Source organism: Toxotes jaculatrix, chromosome 11, assembly GCF_017976425.1.
Source record: "Toxotes jaculatrix isolate fToxJac2 chromosome 11, fToxJac2.pri, whole genome shotgun sequence".
Classification (NCBI taxonomy): Eukaryota; Metazoa; Chordata; class Actinopteri; family Toxotidae; genus Toxotes; species Toxotes jaculatrix.
Window position 1 is genome coordinate 24,020,438 of NC_054404.1, and position 19,554 is coordinate 24,039,991.

Below are 19,554 nucleotides of genomic sequence, written 5' to 3' on the forward strand. Positions count from 1 at the left end.
GGAGAACATGCAGACTCCACCGGCTGGACAGCAGGTTCAAACCCAGAGCCTTGTGGTTGTGAGGCTACACCACCAAACCACCCCCGTCCATTATATGAAAATAAAAATCCCCTTTTTCATCTGTGAGTCTTTTCCCATGGATTTTCTGTCCGTGGAGTTTGTGCAGGAGGTGTTTCTCTTTTCTTTGTCGAACCTTGTTGCTGCTCATGCTAATGATGTCCTTTGGTCTTTTATTATAACAGCCATTTTATTTAATAACAATTTACTCAACCCTGAAGTCACAGGCAGGCTACAGCTGCGCTCTAAGCTCATCTCTTCTGCCAGTGGCTGCAACTTAAGCCTCAGCTGAGCCTCTCCCTGAGCCCTAGGTGGGCTAGTGACCACGCGGCTGCTAGCAGCACAGCGGGGGGGGGGGCTTTGCTGACTCTGCTGGGCAGGAGAAACGCAGGGGAAAAATGAGGGAGGACGGGGGACGAGAGAGGGGCAATGGGAATCTGGATATCTGTCAGCACCGAGGCTTAGTCTGCTGTTCCTTCCATGCCAGTAGACCTCAGGCCACAGACTGAGAGGAATTACCTCGGACTAAATGAAATGAGTGAGTGAAATAAGTGTGTGTGTGTGTGGGGGGGGGAGTGAGTGAGTGGGAGACATTTCCCTTTCTTTTGGCCCTTGAGGAAAAAAAAAGAAAAAAAAAAGACAAAAGTGGGTGGTGCTGTTGGTGCAGGGGACAGGGAGACACCCTGAAAAGGAGGACAAGATTCAACACAGCATCCAGGACAGAGGACAGGAACACAACCGATGGCTGGAGGCTGCGTTCTCCCTCAAGACTTAGAGAGATGAGAGGGATGATCATGTAAACCTAAACTGACCCTAAACGTCAACACACAAAGCTTAGGGGACAACAACATGGCAAAACGAATCATTCAGCAAGCATCACAACTGAGCAGCCAAATCATGTCCAGTGACAGAGACACATCAACACAAGGATCTGTCTTATTGCAGGTAGATAAATAAATCTGAAAATGAGATGTCACACACAAAGCTAATGCCACATAAATCTGTTAGAGACGATGTTCATCACAGACGGTGTTAGGTTTTCCATTTCATCCTAGCCAGGAGATGGCAGTACTTGACAACACCAGTGTCGTTGTACTTTCTGTCCACTTATTACTCATATCTACTAAGCTATCCTGAAATATATATATATATATATATACATTTATATTTATAATATATTTATATATGTTCCAGGAAAAAGCACTTTTGAAAAACTCCCTGTAAAGCTAAATTTTGTAGTTACACACATGACTACATGGTACATATAACTACGCTATAACTAACTCACTGAATTGAAATCTTATTCACAGTCATTCTACACTTTCAGAAGAATAAGAAACTCTTTCTTTCATAAGAAAATATGTCTTCAGTTTCCTCTGGGAGCATCTGACACATTCTTCAGATTAGGTTTCAATTCTCTTTGAACTTGAATTCAAAGCCGTCCTGCTCCATAGCTCCACCCTGCCCCCAAGACCCGAGGAAAAAAAAAAAAAAATGGATGCATGGTTAAGTAAAACAAGCAGAGAGGCGAGTGTGTGTTAACAGGCTGCTGCTGTAGCTGCTCTGTTTGAGGAAGAAAAGCCAAACTGATACGCAGCAGGGCTGATAAAGTTGTTGAACCACTGTCGCATTTCCTCGTGCGTCTCTCACAACGCTGCTGCCGAGATGCTGGTGGTGGTGGTGGTGGCGGTGCAGTGGCGTCAGGATGGGGGTGGCGGGGATTAAGGGAGCTGGTGTCAGGTCTGGACTGACAGACAGAGGCTCTGGGACTCAGGCGGCGAGTTTTGTGAGGTGATCTTTGAACAGATATTGTGTGAACATGTGTCAGCCCCGTCGAGGGGCAGACGGTCCTCTTAACTCGTACTCTCAGGCACTTCATGCTTTCCATCGGTCTGGAAAGCATCAACTGCTGGTCTTCGTGTCTGAATGAACACCCGCAAATGCTCAGTCCTCATCTGCTCCAGAAAATGTTATATACATGCATGACATTTTGTTTTAAAGACATTTTTAGCTACAACATAAAATCCCACCGCCTATGGTTGCTCACTTTAACGTGATAAAAAGAAAACCACAAACTACTTATAGGACCGAGGAAATGCAAGATCCATTCCCAGCAGCTTTTATAACAACGTTCAATGTTCTTATAATCTTAGGCTCTTATTTAGTTTAGCAATGCAACTGCAGCTGTTTTGACCCCACTGTAACATTGACTCAACTCCCGCTATTTAGACTAACATCTGGTGATGCATGCTTATTTCACACTTAACAAAACAACTGGCAGACACTGGGCCATATTTCCATGATGAGGCTAATGAGGACAGGCAGTCCTGACGGTCCGCCAGCAATTCTTCTGCATCAATGATGAGAATAGACCCCATTCCTGGCATTCCTGGACTGACCTAATGATGAGCAACACTATTGGCTAAAGCGGAGCTTCCCAACGGACAGCTCAGAATCATCTGAGATTGCTAAAGATGATAAACGGGCATTAGCATGTGTTTCTGCTTCATAAAAAACACATACTACCAGATGCATGTTCGTGAAAGGTGTGAACCGGATCCGTGAGCCCGTGTACAGATATTTATTAAACTTGCCAAAGATGATTCTCTGATTAAATGAAAAAGTCACAAGTCGATGAGGTAATGCCAACTGACTATTATGCTAAGCTGTATCAACATCAACCCCATTATGAATGAGGGACTAAGAATTACCAGGCCTTCCTGTGTCTCTGCACCACACACCTCTCTAAAGTGGCCAGAGTTTCCTTTTTATTGAAATGTAACTGTTTTGGAGGATGTAGCTTGTGGTGCTGTTGAACTGTGCTGCATTACACAGAGAGGGGTTTCTCTAACTTAGGCTACCCTTATTGATATAAACAGGGTGGACAAAATAATAGAAACATCTGTCTTTATAACACAATACGATTGAGCAGCCGACAAATTACATCCTACAAAAAAAAAATGGTCATGAAGTTGAATCAACACAGTTTCAATACACATGACACTGTCAAGATTTCTTACCGATAAGGCCATAGGAGAGGAACTTGTTGACAGAGGTAAGGGCAAGGCCTGTGATTGGTCCAGTGGTATCCTCAGAGCGGACCACTTCTAGGAAGGGCCTCAGGAAAACGTTGGGCTCAATATCTGGCAGCTCTGAAGGAGAAAGGAGAAAGATACACAAAACCCATGAGCCATGTAAACACACACTAAACACACATTTATATGAACTTATTTACCAACAGGTTCAATATTTATAATTAAAACAGTACATATACACACATATACACATATCTGGCCTGGCTATATCCAGTGTTGTAGAAATACACCTACCAACACCTGTAAAGATCACATTCAACACCTGATCAGAAATGTAAAATCAACTCCTTGTGGTTTCAGGTGATATTCCATTACAGCTGCCAAAGTCAACTGTCTCTGGCTAAAAAGGAGAAGCTTGCTTTTCTAATTCGATTTCAAGTGGAAGGTCTATTGTTCCAAAAATGTCAGATAAATATCGGGTGGTAAATCTGCAAATACTGTCAGAATAAAGTGCCACACCTGTCCCCTAACTTTTCCTCAGGCACCACCTTGAAGGTGACATTTTTGGTTCAGAGTGAAATGTCTCAACAACTGTTACTGGCCATGAGACTTGGTTCAGACATTTATGCTTCTGACAGTACATGCTGTAATAATATCTAACCCAGTAATCAGGTCAAAACCAGTGTTTACCTAATACCTGCCTAAAGCTGCAGAACTAATGACATTTCCATCAGACTGAACTAGATGTTTTGCAAACATTATAATGTTGCTCATTTTCTGAGGATTCAAAGAATAAATAGTTTATTTTAAAAAGAAATTACCAGATGATAATATCTGTTTCTTATGACACTGTATTTCAGCTTCAACTTTTCCTACCCAAACCACATCTGCGCAGCAGAAATATCTCCTCTTTCAGGTATGAGCTCCTCATTTTATATCAGAATTACCCCGCTCTGTGTCACGCTCACTCTCTTCCCCGTTTGTTTGTGTTGCCTTTATTTAAAGTTCCTGCCTGCAGCCATGGTGTTTGGAAGAAAACAAAGCGTCATCCAAAAGACAAAAAAAAAATATTACTGTAAAGAGTACGATCTATGACACAGCAAAATGATAGACGGACAATGATCTGTTTTCACATATATATATATATTTATAGATAGATAGATAGATAGATAGATAGATAGATATAGATATAGATATCTCTCTCTCTCTCTCATCATATAGCACAGCCCTAATGGTGACCATGATAAAAATCATACCTGCTAAACATCAGCATGTTAACACTGTCACTGTGAGCATGTTCAAAGAGCTGGCAGTGTGGATGTAGCCTGACTGAACGGATTTTAACTGCTTTTAAAAACAGTAACAACTCCTTCATGAGGGAAATGCAAAAGGCTGCAGTGTCTGTGCTGCACAGGGCTCATCAGATTTTGACCTTTTTTTTAGAAATAAATAATGATACATTTATTTTTTTTTTTTACCAATAAACACCTCAAATAATGAGCCATTATATAATTTACCACAGTAAAATACCAGCCATCAGAAGCAAACCACGATCATCAGCATTAGCGTCGATGAGCCGAACCAATTGAATCCTACAGTTTATTAAAGCCAGCTGCAGTTATCAGTTCACAGGGAAAAAGGCGCTTTGCTTGGCATTCCACTCTGGGAAAGCACCTTTGGCCAATCCACCCCGACTTCAACGGGCTCTCTTTCTCTTGAGAATTCAGAGAAAAATGGGGTCAAGTTGGGGGAAGCAAAAATACAAAACAGGTAAAACAACAATGGGGAAAATTAGCGGAGTCACGCACAGCGCTGGGAAATGTTGTGCCAGCGGACTGCTTGCCACAGCAATACCATGAGGATTATGGCTTTTCTTAAGAGCCGCTCCACTCAAGACAAGAAAAAACAACTTGGACATCAAAACCAATTTCCAAGGTGCACATGTCGCAGCCGTGAATTAGCGTGCGATATCCAATATCCCCTGCGGCGTGTTTAGAAATCAAATATGAAATAATTTGGCAATTTACACAGTCCCTTTATCGGCCGCCAGGTTACTTTTAGGCCTCGCTTTCAACAGCAAATTTCTTGCTTGCTGCTTAATTAAATATTTTTTCACCTGGTTAGATGATTTTAATCATTGTTACATCAGAAAGCGCGCAGCCGTTTCGGTTTAACGGGTGATGGGTGACACCGGGTCTAAATTTAGCAACGGCTGCACAAAAAAATAAACCGTTTTTTTTTTCCCTGCGAAAAAAAGATTCAAATAAAAACATAAACTTAGGATTGAACTAAAATACAAAATCAGAATCGGTGTCAACTTCACAGAGCGAAGCAGCTCCGCTGGTTCAACCTGTCCATCAGAAAACTTTTAAAAGGGGTTTTAGTGTCCCATTACTTTACAGTGTGAAAAAAAAACATGTAGTAAGGGTGGAATGAGGGTGCTCAAATGAATCTGTCAATAGATCCTGATGAAGACTTCATCAGAAGCGATCACCCTGTAAGTGCTATGGCTGCATTCCCAAAGACCACAGATTGGAAAACTCAATTGTGTTGTATTGATCCGGCCGGCCATCGGTGAACACAGGGCTGACGGGAGCAGTCTGTCGGTGGCCACAACCAATCTTCTTAAATAAAGTCTAAATACAGGCTCTGTACTTCGACTCAATCTCCGAGGCTTGTGGAGTGGAGTGAAATAAATAACGACGGCTGCAGCCACGGTGAGGCAATCATTCTATAACCAGGTTGACCTCTGGCTGACATTGACCCAAAAAAAAAACAAAAAAACACAAGATTAAAGTGGCTCACCCAGCTGTGCATGTCGCCCTTTAACGGCTGGGTTTTCTGGGTACAGGACCTGACTTAAGAGTGTGTACAAGCCTAACTCAAGTTTAGCTTAGCTTAGCTTAGCTAGTTAAAAAAAATAGTTGTGTGAAATGAGCCCATTACGATTCAGCATGAGCCTAATCCTATCTACCGTTACCATGCCGGAGCTCCATCTTTCTGCTCGGAGCTGTAGTGAGAGTATCCAGCCATGTGTGGATTTACCTCTCCAAATGACCCCACCGAAGTGAGAGAGGGAAGGCGGGGGGGGGTGGACCTTTGCCCCAGGAGAGCACCTCAAGATGAGGCCGGCTAACCGCAAAACAGAAGCCATCTTTAACACATGCACATCTATTGGCACTGGAGCAGAAAAGCCTCAGAACACAGGGAGCAACAGCGGCAGATGCACCTTATTGTCCAGACAACACGGACAAAGAACATCAACAACGAAACACAAAAAATATCTGCACCCAACCGGACCATCTCAATTCGAAACACACAAATATTTCAATGTGGGATCGTTGCAAGGCGTTCAAGAGTTATACAAACATCCTGTCTTCCACAGGATTCACAGTGCAGAGGAGCTGAGCACTAAGCAGCAAAATACCAAGTTCTTTTAATGGCCGATACATTCAAAGCAGAGGAAGATGACATTCTTATAGCGCTGGCATTGCAACTGAGCAATTTGCTTGTCTTACAAAAGCATGTCAAACAGAGTGCAGAGCTAAATACCCAGATGTGAAGTTCCGGGGTTCACAAATCTGGGGTTTTTTTTTTACCTGCTAGGTCTTTCTCATTCCCAAAATTTGAATAAAATATTCAGGTGGCAGCTTGTCATTTTTAGGGGGTAATGCAGGTGTCCTTTGTCGGTTAAAATGACAAAGGGGAGCCATGGAAATACAAGCTACATTCGTGCAGTTCCCCAAAACCGGCATCCAGCGATCACAATGCGGATTCACCACATGGAAGCAAATTTTGAACATCCGCACAGGAATCCGCTCACAGACTTTGGGCAGTTGGACAAAAAAAAAATTTCTGTCATGCAGACATGAGGATGGGGGAAACCAAAACTATGAATTGGCTGTAACCCTGCAACTACAAAGGGTCTGTGTGTTTTCGTAGCTCCGAAAGACTTAACAGAGTGTGCAGTTCAACTGAAAGGATCTCACCGATCGAGTTACATTCATTTCAGCAGTCACAATCTCTGTCACGCTTCATTTTCTATCATAAATGTAAATCTACCAGCTCTCCAGTTCAGATCATGGCCTCCAATATTTGGAACAAGTAGCTTGTGAAAATATGATTAAAAGTTAAAAGTTTGCTCCACCTGTTATTTCAGTGTGTAAAGCACATATCTAATGAGTATTTCATATATTCACAAGACGTCACAGTGATTAATATCATTACTTAAAAAATACTGAAAGTTAACTGTGGATCTAAAAAAAAAATGTAAGACGCAGATTAATATTGAAGTGACTATTACCTGGAGGTCCAGACTTCAAGAAGAGAAAGTGGTGTGATCTTAGTGTCTGAATTTACCGTGCACTGTTTGGTTTCCACTCATATCTTTCTTTTTGTTCGTTTCCATTCTGATGCACGACGAGACTAAACAAGCTGAGAGAGAATCTCTGTGAGTGATGCTGTACAAACAAAAAGCCAATTTTCCAAACTAGGCAGCCATTGGAATGTATGCATCGGTGTGCATCGTGTGTGCTTGTGTGTGATGGAGGACTGCCATAGTAATTATGATCAAGATATGGTGGTGCTGACGGCGCGAGGAAGCTATTCACAGAGAAATACAAACACTCTGCAGCTGATGAGTTTTCGGAAGCTCATTTGTTGTCGATTCATTAAAATCACAAAGGGATGGAGAACTGAATCTGCCCGTCCAATGTGTCACCATATGTGATACAGGCCTCTGCCTCAGCTGCATTACCATCCACAGCTCCAAACAATATATATTTAAGCTTTTATCATCAATCAAATTATCATCAGGCTAAGTAGCAGTCCCAGGACACTGTATATCACTGGCCTGGTTGATAAGAAATCTGGTGGATCTGCCTGATTAGTTCAGTTCCTTACAGCTGGTTTGAAAGATATCACCAAAACTCTGGTGAAGAGATATGTCCGTGGCCTGAAGACGTTTCGCCTCTCATCTCAGAAGCTTCTTCATTTCTGGTGAAGACTAAAAAAAATGTCAACAATTAAAAGGCAACGTGCTTTTTCTATTGCAATATTTTTTACTTGATTTTTACTTGATTTTCATTATACTATACTTTTATTTTGTTTTCACTTCACTTATTTATTTTAGAAACTTTTTTCTCTTACTACACACTCTATGTGCAATTTTCCTCTTTTCTTCATTTTCAACTGGGAGTTGTAAGTAACAGTAAGAATTTACCTACGGGGATTAATAAAGTTTTTCTGATTCTGATTCTTTTCTTAGTCTACAACAAGGAAACTGAACTACAGGACGAGTGTGACAGCAACAGATAGGCCCTTCCTACTGTTGCTTGTCCATCCAAAAGTGTGACCTGTATGATTTAGAATTTAAAAAAAATTTTAAATGATCAAAACATTTTGACAGAAAGCAAGAATTATTGGTGGGAACTGATGTTCAGTAGTGCCAAAGCTGGACTTTAAAATAAAATCAATGTATCTGTATGTAGACAGCAGCAAAAGGAAATCCAAAAAGAAACTTGTCCAGTTGTTACATCTCGGACATCACTACAGTATACATCTGTGTGCAGGGCACATACACAGAAATCTCAACCTTGACACTGACACACACAGTTCATAAGCTCTCAGTGAAAGTGGACTAAACAAAATGACACCTTCTATAACAGTGCGAGAGAGGCGGGGGAGAGGGGGAGCAGCAGAGGAGGGAAGGGTTAGCACCCCCCTCCCCCCCTCCCCCCTTTGATCGACGCAGCGGCCCAAAACCAAACACTGATGGTTATTGATCTGGACTTCTTCAGCTGCTAAAATTAAGAGTCAGGGTCCTTGGTTGCAATGCCAAGGCTGAGGATGCTGAGGAGAGAGGCAACGCTTTAACAAGACCAGCAAGGCTAAATGAAATCCGGGGAGAATTCTACTGTTCGTCTGCTGAACAAAGTCTCGCACGACAGTATTCTTATCCATCTGTCGGGAGAAGTTTGATGAATGTCAGCCTCCTTAGCTGTCGGCCCCCACCTTTGTTTCATTCATTCTTCGGTTTTCTTTTTTTTTTTGCCCTTGGTCCCTGTATTCTCCTGAATGAAATTGACACTTGTAGAAGGGGGCAATTAGGATTGAACAATGCTATGGAGCTCCATATGGTCATTTCGTTGGGCCACAGTGGTATTTTATAGAAGCTTGGAACAATGCCTCTGCGCAAACTAAACAGGCAATTTGAAAGCCCCAGAGAAATTAAAAGTTTTCCAAATGCTTGGGAGGACGGCTGTAATGGCTACTACAAGGAAACATTTCCTGAAGGGCCACATGGAATATAGTTTGCATTTGTATTTACAAGAACCCCCTGACTGAATTGTTCAAGGAGGAAGAAAGATCAGCAAGCAAGAGAACCAATAGCCTTACAGGCACTGACAAACTCCTGAAGCCAAATCAATCACTAAGCCAATCAAAGATGTCTTCACATCTTTTCTTCAGAAAAGGAAACAGTTTTTACTTACTTTATCTCAGTGAAAATTCAGTGGTACTTAAACTGCCTTAAGGTGATCTTTTACCTTTAACCACCTAATTTTCTTATCTCTGACAACAGCATCTGTGTTATTACTAATGGTAATAAATGAAGCCTACATAGTATAGCTTTTCGACGGACAAGCTGGTGAGGCTAATTGCCATAGCAAGGTCAAATATTAGGCCTCGTAACCCCAACTACTAGAAGTCTGTTTTTCTCCTCCTTAAAAAATCATTTTGTTTGATTTTATTTATTTATTTATTTTTGCTTGGCAACAAAGTTTTTGGAATTGGCGCGCTGCCACAGAGAAATGTTAGCAGCGAGAAAACCGCGTATAGCCCGGTAGCCAATGCTAACTAGCCAGCTGCTGGTGGTGTCGGTTTGAAGGGAGTAAATGAGTTAGTGACCTGATTTTGGTTTCTGCCCTGTCTGTACTGAGAATGATTTTTAAACTGGATGTCTGTGCTTTACTTACTGGGGTAACCCACTGAACTGGTTTTGCAGGTTTTGAAAAAAAAAAAAAACTATTTTGTGCCTTTGAAACAATATGTAGACCTTGGATCTCTAAACAAAGCGGCGACTTGACCAAAATACTCTGTTAGGTTCATGGACGACTCCTTTCAGTAGAATTGTGTGTCACCTCGGAAAAAAAAAAAAAAAAGCAGAGCCAGTTAAAAAAAAAAAAAAAAAAAAAAAAAAGCAGGTGCATTCAAACAGCATGACTTCATTACAAAACCTTGCCTGGGTTGGAGCTTGCCAGCCACTGCGCTGCTTTGCACCTGTTATCCTGTACATAAAATGTATTTTCTATGCTGCATACTTTGCACAGGGGCCGGGGCCCCAACGTCCACTTAATGTGTTTCACAGCCTGCTGTCCCCTCTGTGATGGATGGACATACTTTACGCTCAGAGTATTTATAAATAACGGATGTTTTATCATGCACAGTTTAAACCTGTGGGGAGTGCACATTTCTGTATGGATGTGGTAAATAGGAGAAGGAAATACATTCTGTAGCCCTGTGACTTCAAAGAAGTAATTCATCAGGACATTCCTCACATGAATTTATCCTTCATGGTTAAATAACTTTGTCCTTCATTGGAGCTGACAAAGCATTAACTCTTTAGACATATCTTTAGATAATGTCTAGCCGTAAATGCAGCCACCTCAACCAAATAATTCCATTTCAATCTGATGCATAATTCTTTGCTTGTACTGACACAGTGAAGTGTCCTTCAGATGAGGCCGGGTTGTATTATCACCTGTATTTCCAGAGAGACAAACAGTGGAGAGCAAGATCATTTCCCCTCCCATCCTTTGACGGTGTATCCTTGCCAATGTGAGCATGTGTTGTGGTTAAGATGCTGGGCGGAGAAACAAGAAGGTTAATGTGGACAGGATCAGGAGGGTTAGGAGAGAGAGGGGGGAGGGGCATACAGTTGGGGCAATGAAGTTTGGGGGGCTCAGGGTTGGGTAAAGTGTAGGGTTAAGCTGCAGATGGCATCCATTCAGCAGGGTAAACCAGCTCACATGCTCAGGCTGGTGTTCACACCCCTCTTGGTCAGTAACACCATCCATGATGAGCACGGACAAAAAGAAGAACGGAGGGTCAGAGACGTATAGGTGAGGTGCTGCAAAGCAACAGCAGGTTAAACAACCATCGCACAGTCTCAAGGGTAAGACTTGAATGCCCTCAGCAAATGGTATGACCAGCACCACAGCATTTGAGGACCAGTCTTTGTTGGTATAAACTCACAGCCCCGCTCCATGAATCTTACTGGTATAGGGAGTATAGGGAGTGTCTGAATTAGCTTTCACTGTCATTGATATGTCTTAGCATTAATTCTGAAAAGGAATTGTCTCAGCTTTAAAACTTTAAAACAAAGGGCCAGTATAATACAGTTGGTGAAAATCAGTACAGTATTCCCAGAGCATGGACTGTAACTGTACTGACATGTGCATCCCAGATGTATTTACCATTTAGGCAGAATGAGTATAACTCTAAACGTTAACTGTCTTCCACTGATAAGCCATGCCATTAGCTAACTACATGCTTAACTAATTTAGCAGCAAAAAAACTACAAGCCTATGTGTTTTATAGCAGCTGTCAACACCATACTGACAAGGGAGAAAATGACAGGAACGTTGTCAGTTACAAATAAATGCAAAATCAAGTTTGTCAACAGGCTATAGCCTAAACAGCTGACATGACCTGTTGTAAGGTTTACTTTTACTTACTTAGTGTGTGTCACGTGCTGTCTGCTAAACAAACTATGTACTAGCAACACCGGTAAAGAAATAGCTCAAGCACCTGTGCCTATCTTTCCATTACAGAGACCAACTTGTTTTCAATTAGCTAAAACTGGCCGAGAAAACTGGCCCGCCAGTCAGTCAGGTATTAAATTAGACATCAAGGGATCTGAGCCGGGGAAAATATATATATAAAAAAAACAACTAACCCATCTCTGAAGAAAAACATTCACATCTACACACGTCAGTATCAGTGTACACGTCAGCTGATGCAGAACAGAAGAGGCATTTGTCCACCAGAGAGCACTGACAAGTTGATTTTTGTGTCAAATGTCCCACTCTATATATATCACTCTAAATGTAACTTGGTTATAAATATTTAAAAAAAAAACATTTAAGTAAAGAATCCATATGAAGATTGTTTGTGTATATGTTTATGATAAAAAAAACATTTCCTGTGAGCCGATGCATTATTATCTGATTTTTTTTTACATTTGATATCAGTGTTAGCCTTCAAATCCAGTTTTGGTCAGACTATTCTTTAGGCCAGGACACAGATAGTCATGCTGCGGGGATGGTGGTGTGTGTGTGTGTGTGTGTGTGTGTGTGTGTGTGTAGAAAGATTACAACACTGTTTGCTTTTTTTGACAAACGGGTGCTTTTGTCTGTACAAACAAGAGGGAAATCATTTCCACCGCAAGGATACCAAGTGGCACTGAGGAAAAAACAGAATGTGGACAGACAGGAGTTGATGAGAGAAAGAGGGCAAGAATATGTGAGATGTGAAAAGAGAGAGAGAAAAAAAAAAAAAAGACTGAAGCAAAGCAGCCAACACAGAGACAAAGCTGGGTGAGGGCGTGTGTGTGTGTGTGTGTGTGTGTGTGTGAGTGTGTGTGTGGAGGAGTGGGGAGTTATCGTCCTTATTTGTTTCACCTGCTGCACTCCTTCAGCTCCCCACTAATGGCATTCCCATGGGGGGGGGGTAGGAGAGATTCCAGAAACCAATGCGCTATACAGGCCGACTCTACTGTGTTCACACACAAGACACAATACACCACTGCCACAGAGGCACACACTGCAACTGCACTCTGCTGGGAATCACACACACACACACACAGCCGCTAGGAGCAAACTGATGTGCTGTTTGAAAAAACTGCAGTCGAATGGATAAGGTCTCTTCACATGAAACACTACCACAGAGTGTTATTTACATAAAGTGGATCTGTTAGCCTTAGCCTGAGAGCCGCATTTCACAGCTACATTAAAGTCAGCATGACATTGATGTGGATGTCATGTTATGATATTTTAACCGATATTCACTCTTTAATATATTTAATGTTTATATTAGAATCCACACAATGCCAACTATATATATATATATATCGGCCGACTTTATTGTTAACACTATTAGCCGCTGAATTATATGGCTGAACTTCAGTTTATGAAGCGTGTAGCCAGGCTCAAGAGATTTGGTTACATTCTGACTAAAGATTAGAGTGGGCAAGACGAGTGATCTGAGTGGCTTTGAACATGCAGCGATGTGTTGGTGCCAGAAGTGGTTTGTACCAGTATCTCAGAGCCCAGCCATCCTCCTGGGAACCACAAGGGTCTGGAGTTTATACAACATTGTGCAATATAAAAAAAAAAAAAAAAAAATTACTGTCAGCAACAACAGCAACAGCTTGTTAATGGCTGAAATTAGAGAAGGATGGCCTGACTGGGTATTTGCCGGTGTTTCTCTGTAAACCAGTGTCTGTACTTGCCAAAGTGGATTGGTGTTTTTGTAGATCCAACAAAACACTTAAGAGTAGTAAGCTTTCTGTAGTGAAACGATCTCGCTAATCATGTCATGTGAAGTTCGTGAGTCAAAGTTTCCTACTTAAACTTAGCATTTCATTTCAGCATTTCATTTTCATCAACTTTAATAGTTCCTAACTGTTACATTTTGTCATCTCATTTTTATTCACACTAAAAACCGCAGTTTCTTCCCCTTGAGCCGACAAAATGTGATTATAGATCTGAACTGAGACTCAAAATCTCTTTGAGTTTCGGTTATTTAGGAGTGAAGTTACTTGCAAATGTTAAAAGCTAAACCTAATTTAATCTGATTAGGGAATCAAGAGGATTCAGATTCACATCTTCTCAGTCAGAATGAATAATGAATTATTAGTAATAATAAAATGGCACCATTAGAGGCGTTCAGTGTTTTATGATTTATGTGGCAGCACAATATCAGTCCGAAAAATATTCAGGTCTGGTTACATATCAATACAGTGCAACTCAAACAGAAATCATGACATGACAAAAGGCAATCACCATGATCCTCAGATTTCCAAAGCTCTGCGTGACATCCCTCCAGAAAAAAAAACACTCAACTATATCTCAGGGCCATGGCTGATTTTCTTAACATTACTTGAGAGCCAACTATACCATAACTGGTGAGAGATGAGAGTCTAAAAAAATGTGTTTAATGGTGTTTGAGGTTAAAGATTTAGGAGAGAGTGAAGATCCCAGTCATCTCATGTCATCCCTGCTTCAGCATTAAAGTAACCACTCACATCATTCACAGCTCATCGGGCTCATCAGTATTAATAAGCTGACATCAGTGTATTCAGACACGATATAACCTCCCAGCATTGACAGGAAATCCTGTGTGTGTGTTTAATAGATCGCAGCAGTTAGGTGGGATGGCTTGATCTCAAGTCACCTAATTATGAGCCACGGCATTAAGAGGGATTAATACTAATCTTGGCTTGTTTCAGTTTCCTCTGGGCTGAAGGGGACGGGTGGTCTGAGGGGACAACAGAACAGTGTGTGTGTGTGTGTGTGTCCTCCCCTGGCCAGCAGCTAAGTCCGTCTCTTCCTAAACAACACGAGTACATTACTGAGTTGTTTCTGCATGCTCATCACTGCCAAAGAAAAAGCCTGGCTGGTGATTCATCGCCAGAACCACGTTCTGTTCAGCTAGTCCAGAGAGCACACACACACACCCCTACATATAGCACCCCAACAGCTGGGGTAAACACCCAAACAAACAAAATCTGTGACTGGATATACAGAGCTGAAAGACTCAGAATCCACTTGGCGATCAGTGACCTGAGGCCACAAGAAGTCCTAGGTCCTCTTTTTGAGTTTTTGAAAAACAAAGCAGTAGAGTCACCTATGAATCTAACCAATTACTGAAGAACTGTGGACATTCTGGGTTACAACGTAACAGGCACTTTCATTTTGGCTCTTTGATCCGTTGGGTAAGATAGCTCATGTTATTACCTGCTGTCACTGGCTGTCAACGGAGTGGAACACACACAGTGAAGGCATGCAAAAAACCTAATCTGTTAATAAAGCTTTATTTATTTCAGAAGTCTCACTTCTTTTCATAACAGCTTTGTCCACAAAGGACAAATACACACAAGCTTCAGTGTCATGTAAGAGCTCCATGTGCAACAGGTTGCCCTCTCCATGGCAACACATGGTGACTTTCAAACAACAGAGGCTTACGGGGGGGGCATTTCTGTCCGCTGATGCCACACAGGCTCCATGACGGGCAAACATTAAAGCCAATCGGGTTTTATCCCCACTGGGGCACTAAATTGCATCGCTCAAAGTGGCTGGAGATGTCCCGTGCTGGCTTAGGAGACCAAGGTGACAACTGTCATAAATGACTCCCCTGTGGGCTTGCATGTCGGCCATTCAAGAAACGGCTTTAGGGAAACTTAGCCAGAAGGATCACCACACAACAGTAACACTGCTGCAGTACCTCTTCACTCATATATGAAGAAGAAAACAGCAAGAAAAGGGAGTTTGTTTTGTTTGTTTTTTTCACTTCGAGGCGTTTTGCGTTTTGGTATATTTTTGTTTGCTTATTTTCTAGATCTATGTACAAATGAACAAATCCTCCATCAAATAAAAGTGGTAAATCACTTCAGAACGCGCTCTCTAACACTGCAGCCTTCTCTTCTGCACGTCAACTCGAGAAGGGGGCTGAGTGGTTGAGAAGGAGGGGAAGAAAAAAAAAAAAAAATGAGCCACTTCACTGCTGTTCACATGGCAGCTCACTTCCACGGATGTATAAAGAGCACTTCCCTAGGGCTTGCTGTTTGTCATAAAACATCTCTCAGCACATAATTTAACCAAACTTGAGAGTCAGAAAGAGAGAGAGAGAGGGGAAAAAAAAAAAAAAGGAATACAAACATAATTTACAAAAGGCGTGTTGGAGTCTAATACTGAGGCCGTTTGCCAGGAGTGCAGTAATTCTAAACCATGCTGCAGTAAGTGGCTCGTCAAAAGATACTGTGGGGTAATGTCAGACAGCTGAGCGAATGGGAAGGTATCCAGGGAGTGCATTATCTTTATGAATTCATGACTAAATCTTGTCTGAAAGTGACAGTGGAAGGTGTTTGTAAACACAGTGTCTTGTGGTCAGCTTTTAAGATAAAAAGCTGAAGAGCGAGTACAGTGTGCGGCAGTGTGCTTTCACGTGCCTCCGTTTGCCTCACTGAACTTCTGCCTGCATCGCTGCTCGAGTCAAAAGAGAAACGTAAGTGTCGTCGTCGCTGCACCCTGCTCGGGAACCAACATCTGGAAAAGCAAAAATCGTAGACGTCAAATCAAAAAAATATAAAAAATAAAAAAAACTTTAAAGTGAAAAGATACCTAACATAATCCACATGAAAATTAGGAGTATATGGTTTCCAGTTACTTTGGCTTACACTGTGATCCAAACCACAAAATGGTGGGCCTCATACTCTTCAATGTTGCACACTACAAAAAAAAAAAAAAAAAGAAAAGTGAAAAGGTGCCAGGGTCAATATAGTTAATGTTTGAAAAACTACACTGTATGGGGGGTTAAAAGAACAGAAATACAACCACTCGCTCGCTCGCTCACGAAATTCTAAAATAAAATAAAAAAACCAGGCCAGCACCGCTCCAAAATATTCCCCCCTTATTTTTTCTACGCTGTGAGCTCTTTCAAACATGTAGACAAATTCTTTCCCATAAAGTTGGTTTTCTGCAGTGCAATGTGTCTCCCACTCGCCGAGCTCGTTCTGCACACGCAAGGCTGCGCCTATCCAATGCGACTGGCATCACGGCCATGGAATGCTGAAGTCCACATTTTTCCCATTCAGCAAGGAAAAACGGCCTTTCAAAGCCAATCAGCTAGAAATGTTGCTTTGTTTTTATTTTCGACTGAACTTCCTGGAACCTATTATGGAGCTGTCAGGGATGTATATTTAGCTATGGCAACACAGGGCCTCCTCGCCCCCTTGCGCCACTGGTCATGTCACCTCTGATAAACAGAAAAACAATTGGTTATCCCCTTTGTCACCTTTAAAGAAGATGGCATGGGTGTAAGTGACAGAAACGGTCTGTATGGCTAAATGCAACTTCTCTGTAAACAACAGTAGAGAGATGTACTTATATCAGCTTATACCACATACACATCATTTTCACACCTTTACTTAATCCACTGGATTCTTCAGACGGGACAGAAAAGACATTTCTACTCAATCACTGATACTGAAATTTAAAAAAAAAAAAAAAAAAAAAAAAAAAGTTACATCTGATGAGACTTCCTTTCAATCTGTCCTACAACGGTCACATGAATCTATTCAGAGACAGCCCAGTGTGTTGGAGTTGTTTTACAGCTTTACAAGTTGTACATCAGTTCACAGGTACTATAGCAACAGGAAACAGTCACAATGGCTTATAGACTGAAAAATTCCAGCAAAAAAAAAAAAAAAGGTTAGGTTACCAAACTGTGAGGCTGTAATACTCTCTGTGAGGAAAACCAAACTGTAAGTAGGACAAGCTGAATTCCAACATTTGGTTTTGGTTCTTAACAGTCAAGGTGAAGTAAATCTAAAAGTGGCAGTGACTGATGCATGATCACAGTGATGTTAACATGCTTTCCATGATGAGACTGATAGAATCTTCTTTTTGCAGGGTTTTTTTTTTTTTTTTAATCACAAACTAGAGACCCTAACGATCGGTGATGAGATCACAACAAGACCTCAAAGAAAAGCTCTGGGCTGTGAGGCACTTTGAGCACAGCGGTCACAGATGCCCACTGGCCTAAAACACCATTGAATCATTGAATTTTTAGAAATGTCCCAAGCTGTTTCAGGGACAACCCAGATATATTTTTAATGGATCAGCCTTAGCTAAAATAAAGTCCATCAAAAACCAGATACTCTCGGTACTCTACTGTGTTATCTCCACCTCAGCCTGCAGGTGTTTCAGCAACCGCTGTCCTTTACAAGAGCCGGCCTCTCTATAGCACGAGCATTTCACTGCATATGTGAGTGAAAATTTGTGTGTGTGTGAGTGTGAGTGTGAATGTGAGTGAGTCTGAGTTCATACAGCTTTACTGGCAAAACAAACCTATGGAGTCACTAAACTAATCTGTTACCCCCTCCTCTCTCTTTCTCATTAAGAACAGTGTATCAGACATCCAGCTGGCCATCACTTCCACTGGTTCAAAGCAATTCATATCAGTTCTTGCTAATTAATATTAAATACAGGAATAACCTGATGACAAGTGTAACTGAACTTGTCTGTTGTGGGCTTTGTTAGCTGTGCTCAGCAAAGATCATTTGGGGAGGTATGATCCTCCACAACCGTAACATCTGTACAAGTGCAGTGAGTGACACAATCTTCTATACAGTGGATCCCATCACATCAAATTCAGCAAAAGGAAAAAGAAACTCCCAAATAAACTTCCATTCATTTCATATTCCTAATTTAGGCTTATAAACTTCATATTTTTCAACTAGGACCTTCGTGTGATTAGATATGTGATTAGTATTAGGTAAACACAAGTATCAGATCCAGCTACATTAAAGGGTAATACTAAAGTACTCAGACCAGAATCAATGGCCAAAAAAAAAAAAATGTATCTACTTCATCCGTGGATTAACAAAACGATTACAGTTATAGAGAAATACAGAGAAATGTAGAGTTATAAAGAAAACTGAAGCAACTGGGTGAGATGCTTTTCTCTAAAATCTCCAGTCCCTGTAAGAAAAGGTACAAACCTGGGGGCCCTGTTTTCTCACAGCACATGTAGTATAAAGTCCAGACCAATACATCTGTGGTGTTGAGTCTGGAGGAATCTGTGCTTTGAGCCCTGGATTAGTTTGACCTATACTTGACTTCAACAGTAACATTGATGCCCACTGGTTCACAAGTTCATTCTCCCTTGACCTCTGCGTCTGAACCCCTTGCCACCACCCCCACCCCCACCCAGCCCCGACCCCACCTCAAGTCAACCAACCCAGAAGACACCCCGCCTTCCAGGCCATAAATTCAGTCACATTTCACCACTCATAACCTGCTCCGCTCCTGCCCGTTTAGCAGGAATTTTTACACTTTAAAACTAAGATAGACATATCTGCATAGCTGGGATGGCTCCTGGCTTGCCTTGTGCGTACAGGCGCTGCTCAGACTGGGAAGAGCCAGAGCACAGAGTGTTGCTCTTCTCACAAGGGATTACGAAGAACAATGGACAAATCTAGGGACAGACATCTGCTATTCGCTACGTTATTACCACCTGTGGGGAAGCTATGGAGGTATATTTAAACTGTGCAGAGAAAAAAAAAAACAAAACAAAACACATACTTAGATTCATTCACAGGAATACTTGCTAAACTCTACTAACTCAGACATTTAGATTTTTAAAATTCCCTTTTCTCTTGAAATCTTCATTTTTAACTGCA

General features: G+C 41.6%; 1 protein-coding gene across 5 annotated transcripts in view; it reads right to left on the reverse strand.

The window, feature by feature from the left end:
- Window positions 1–19,554, reverse strand: part of gbf1 (golgi brefeldin A resistant guanine nucleotide exchange factor 1) — a 63,036-nt gene that overhangs the window by 26,859 nt on the left and 16,623 nt on the right. For all 5 annotated transcript variants that reach the window (XM_041049474.1, XM_041049473.1, XM_041049475.1 and 2 more), the window contains exon 4: window positions 3,078–3,209. In XM_041049474.1, coding sequence (XP_040905408.1) covers window positions 3,078–3,209 — 132 coding nt within the window. The remainder of the gene's footprint in view (window positions 1–3,077; window positions 3,210–19,554) is intronic.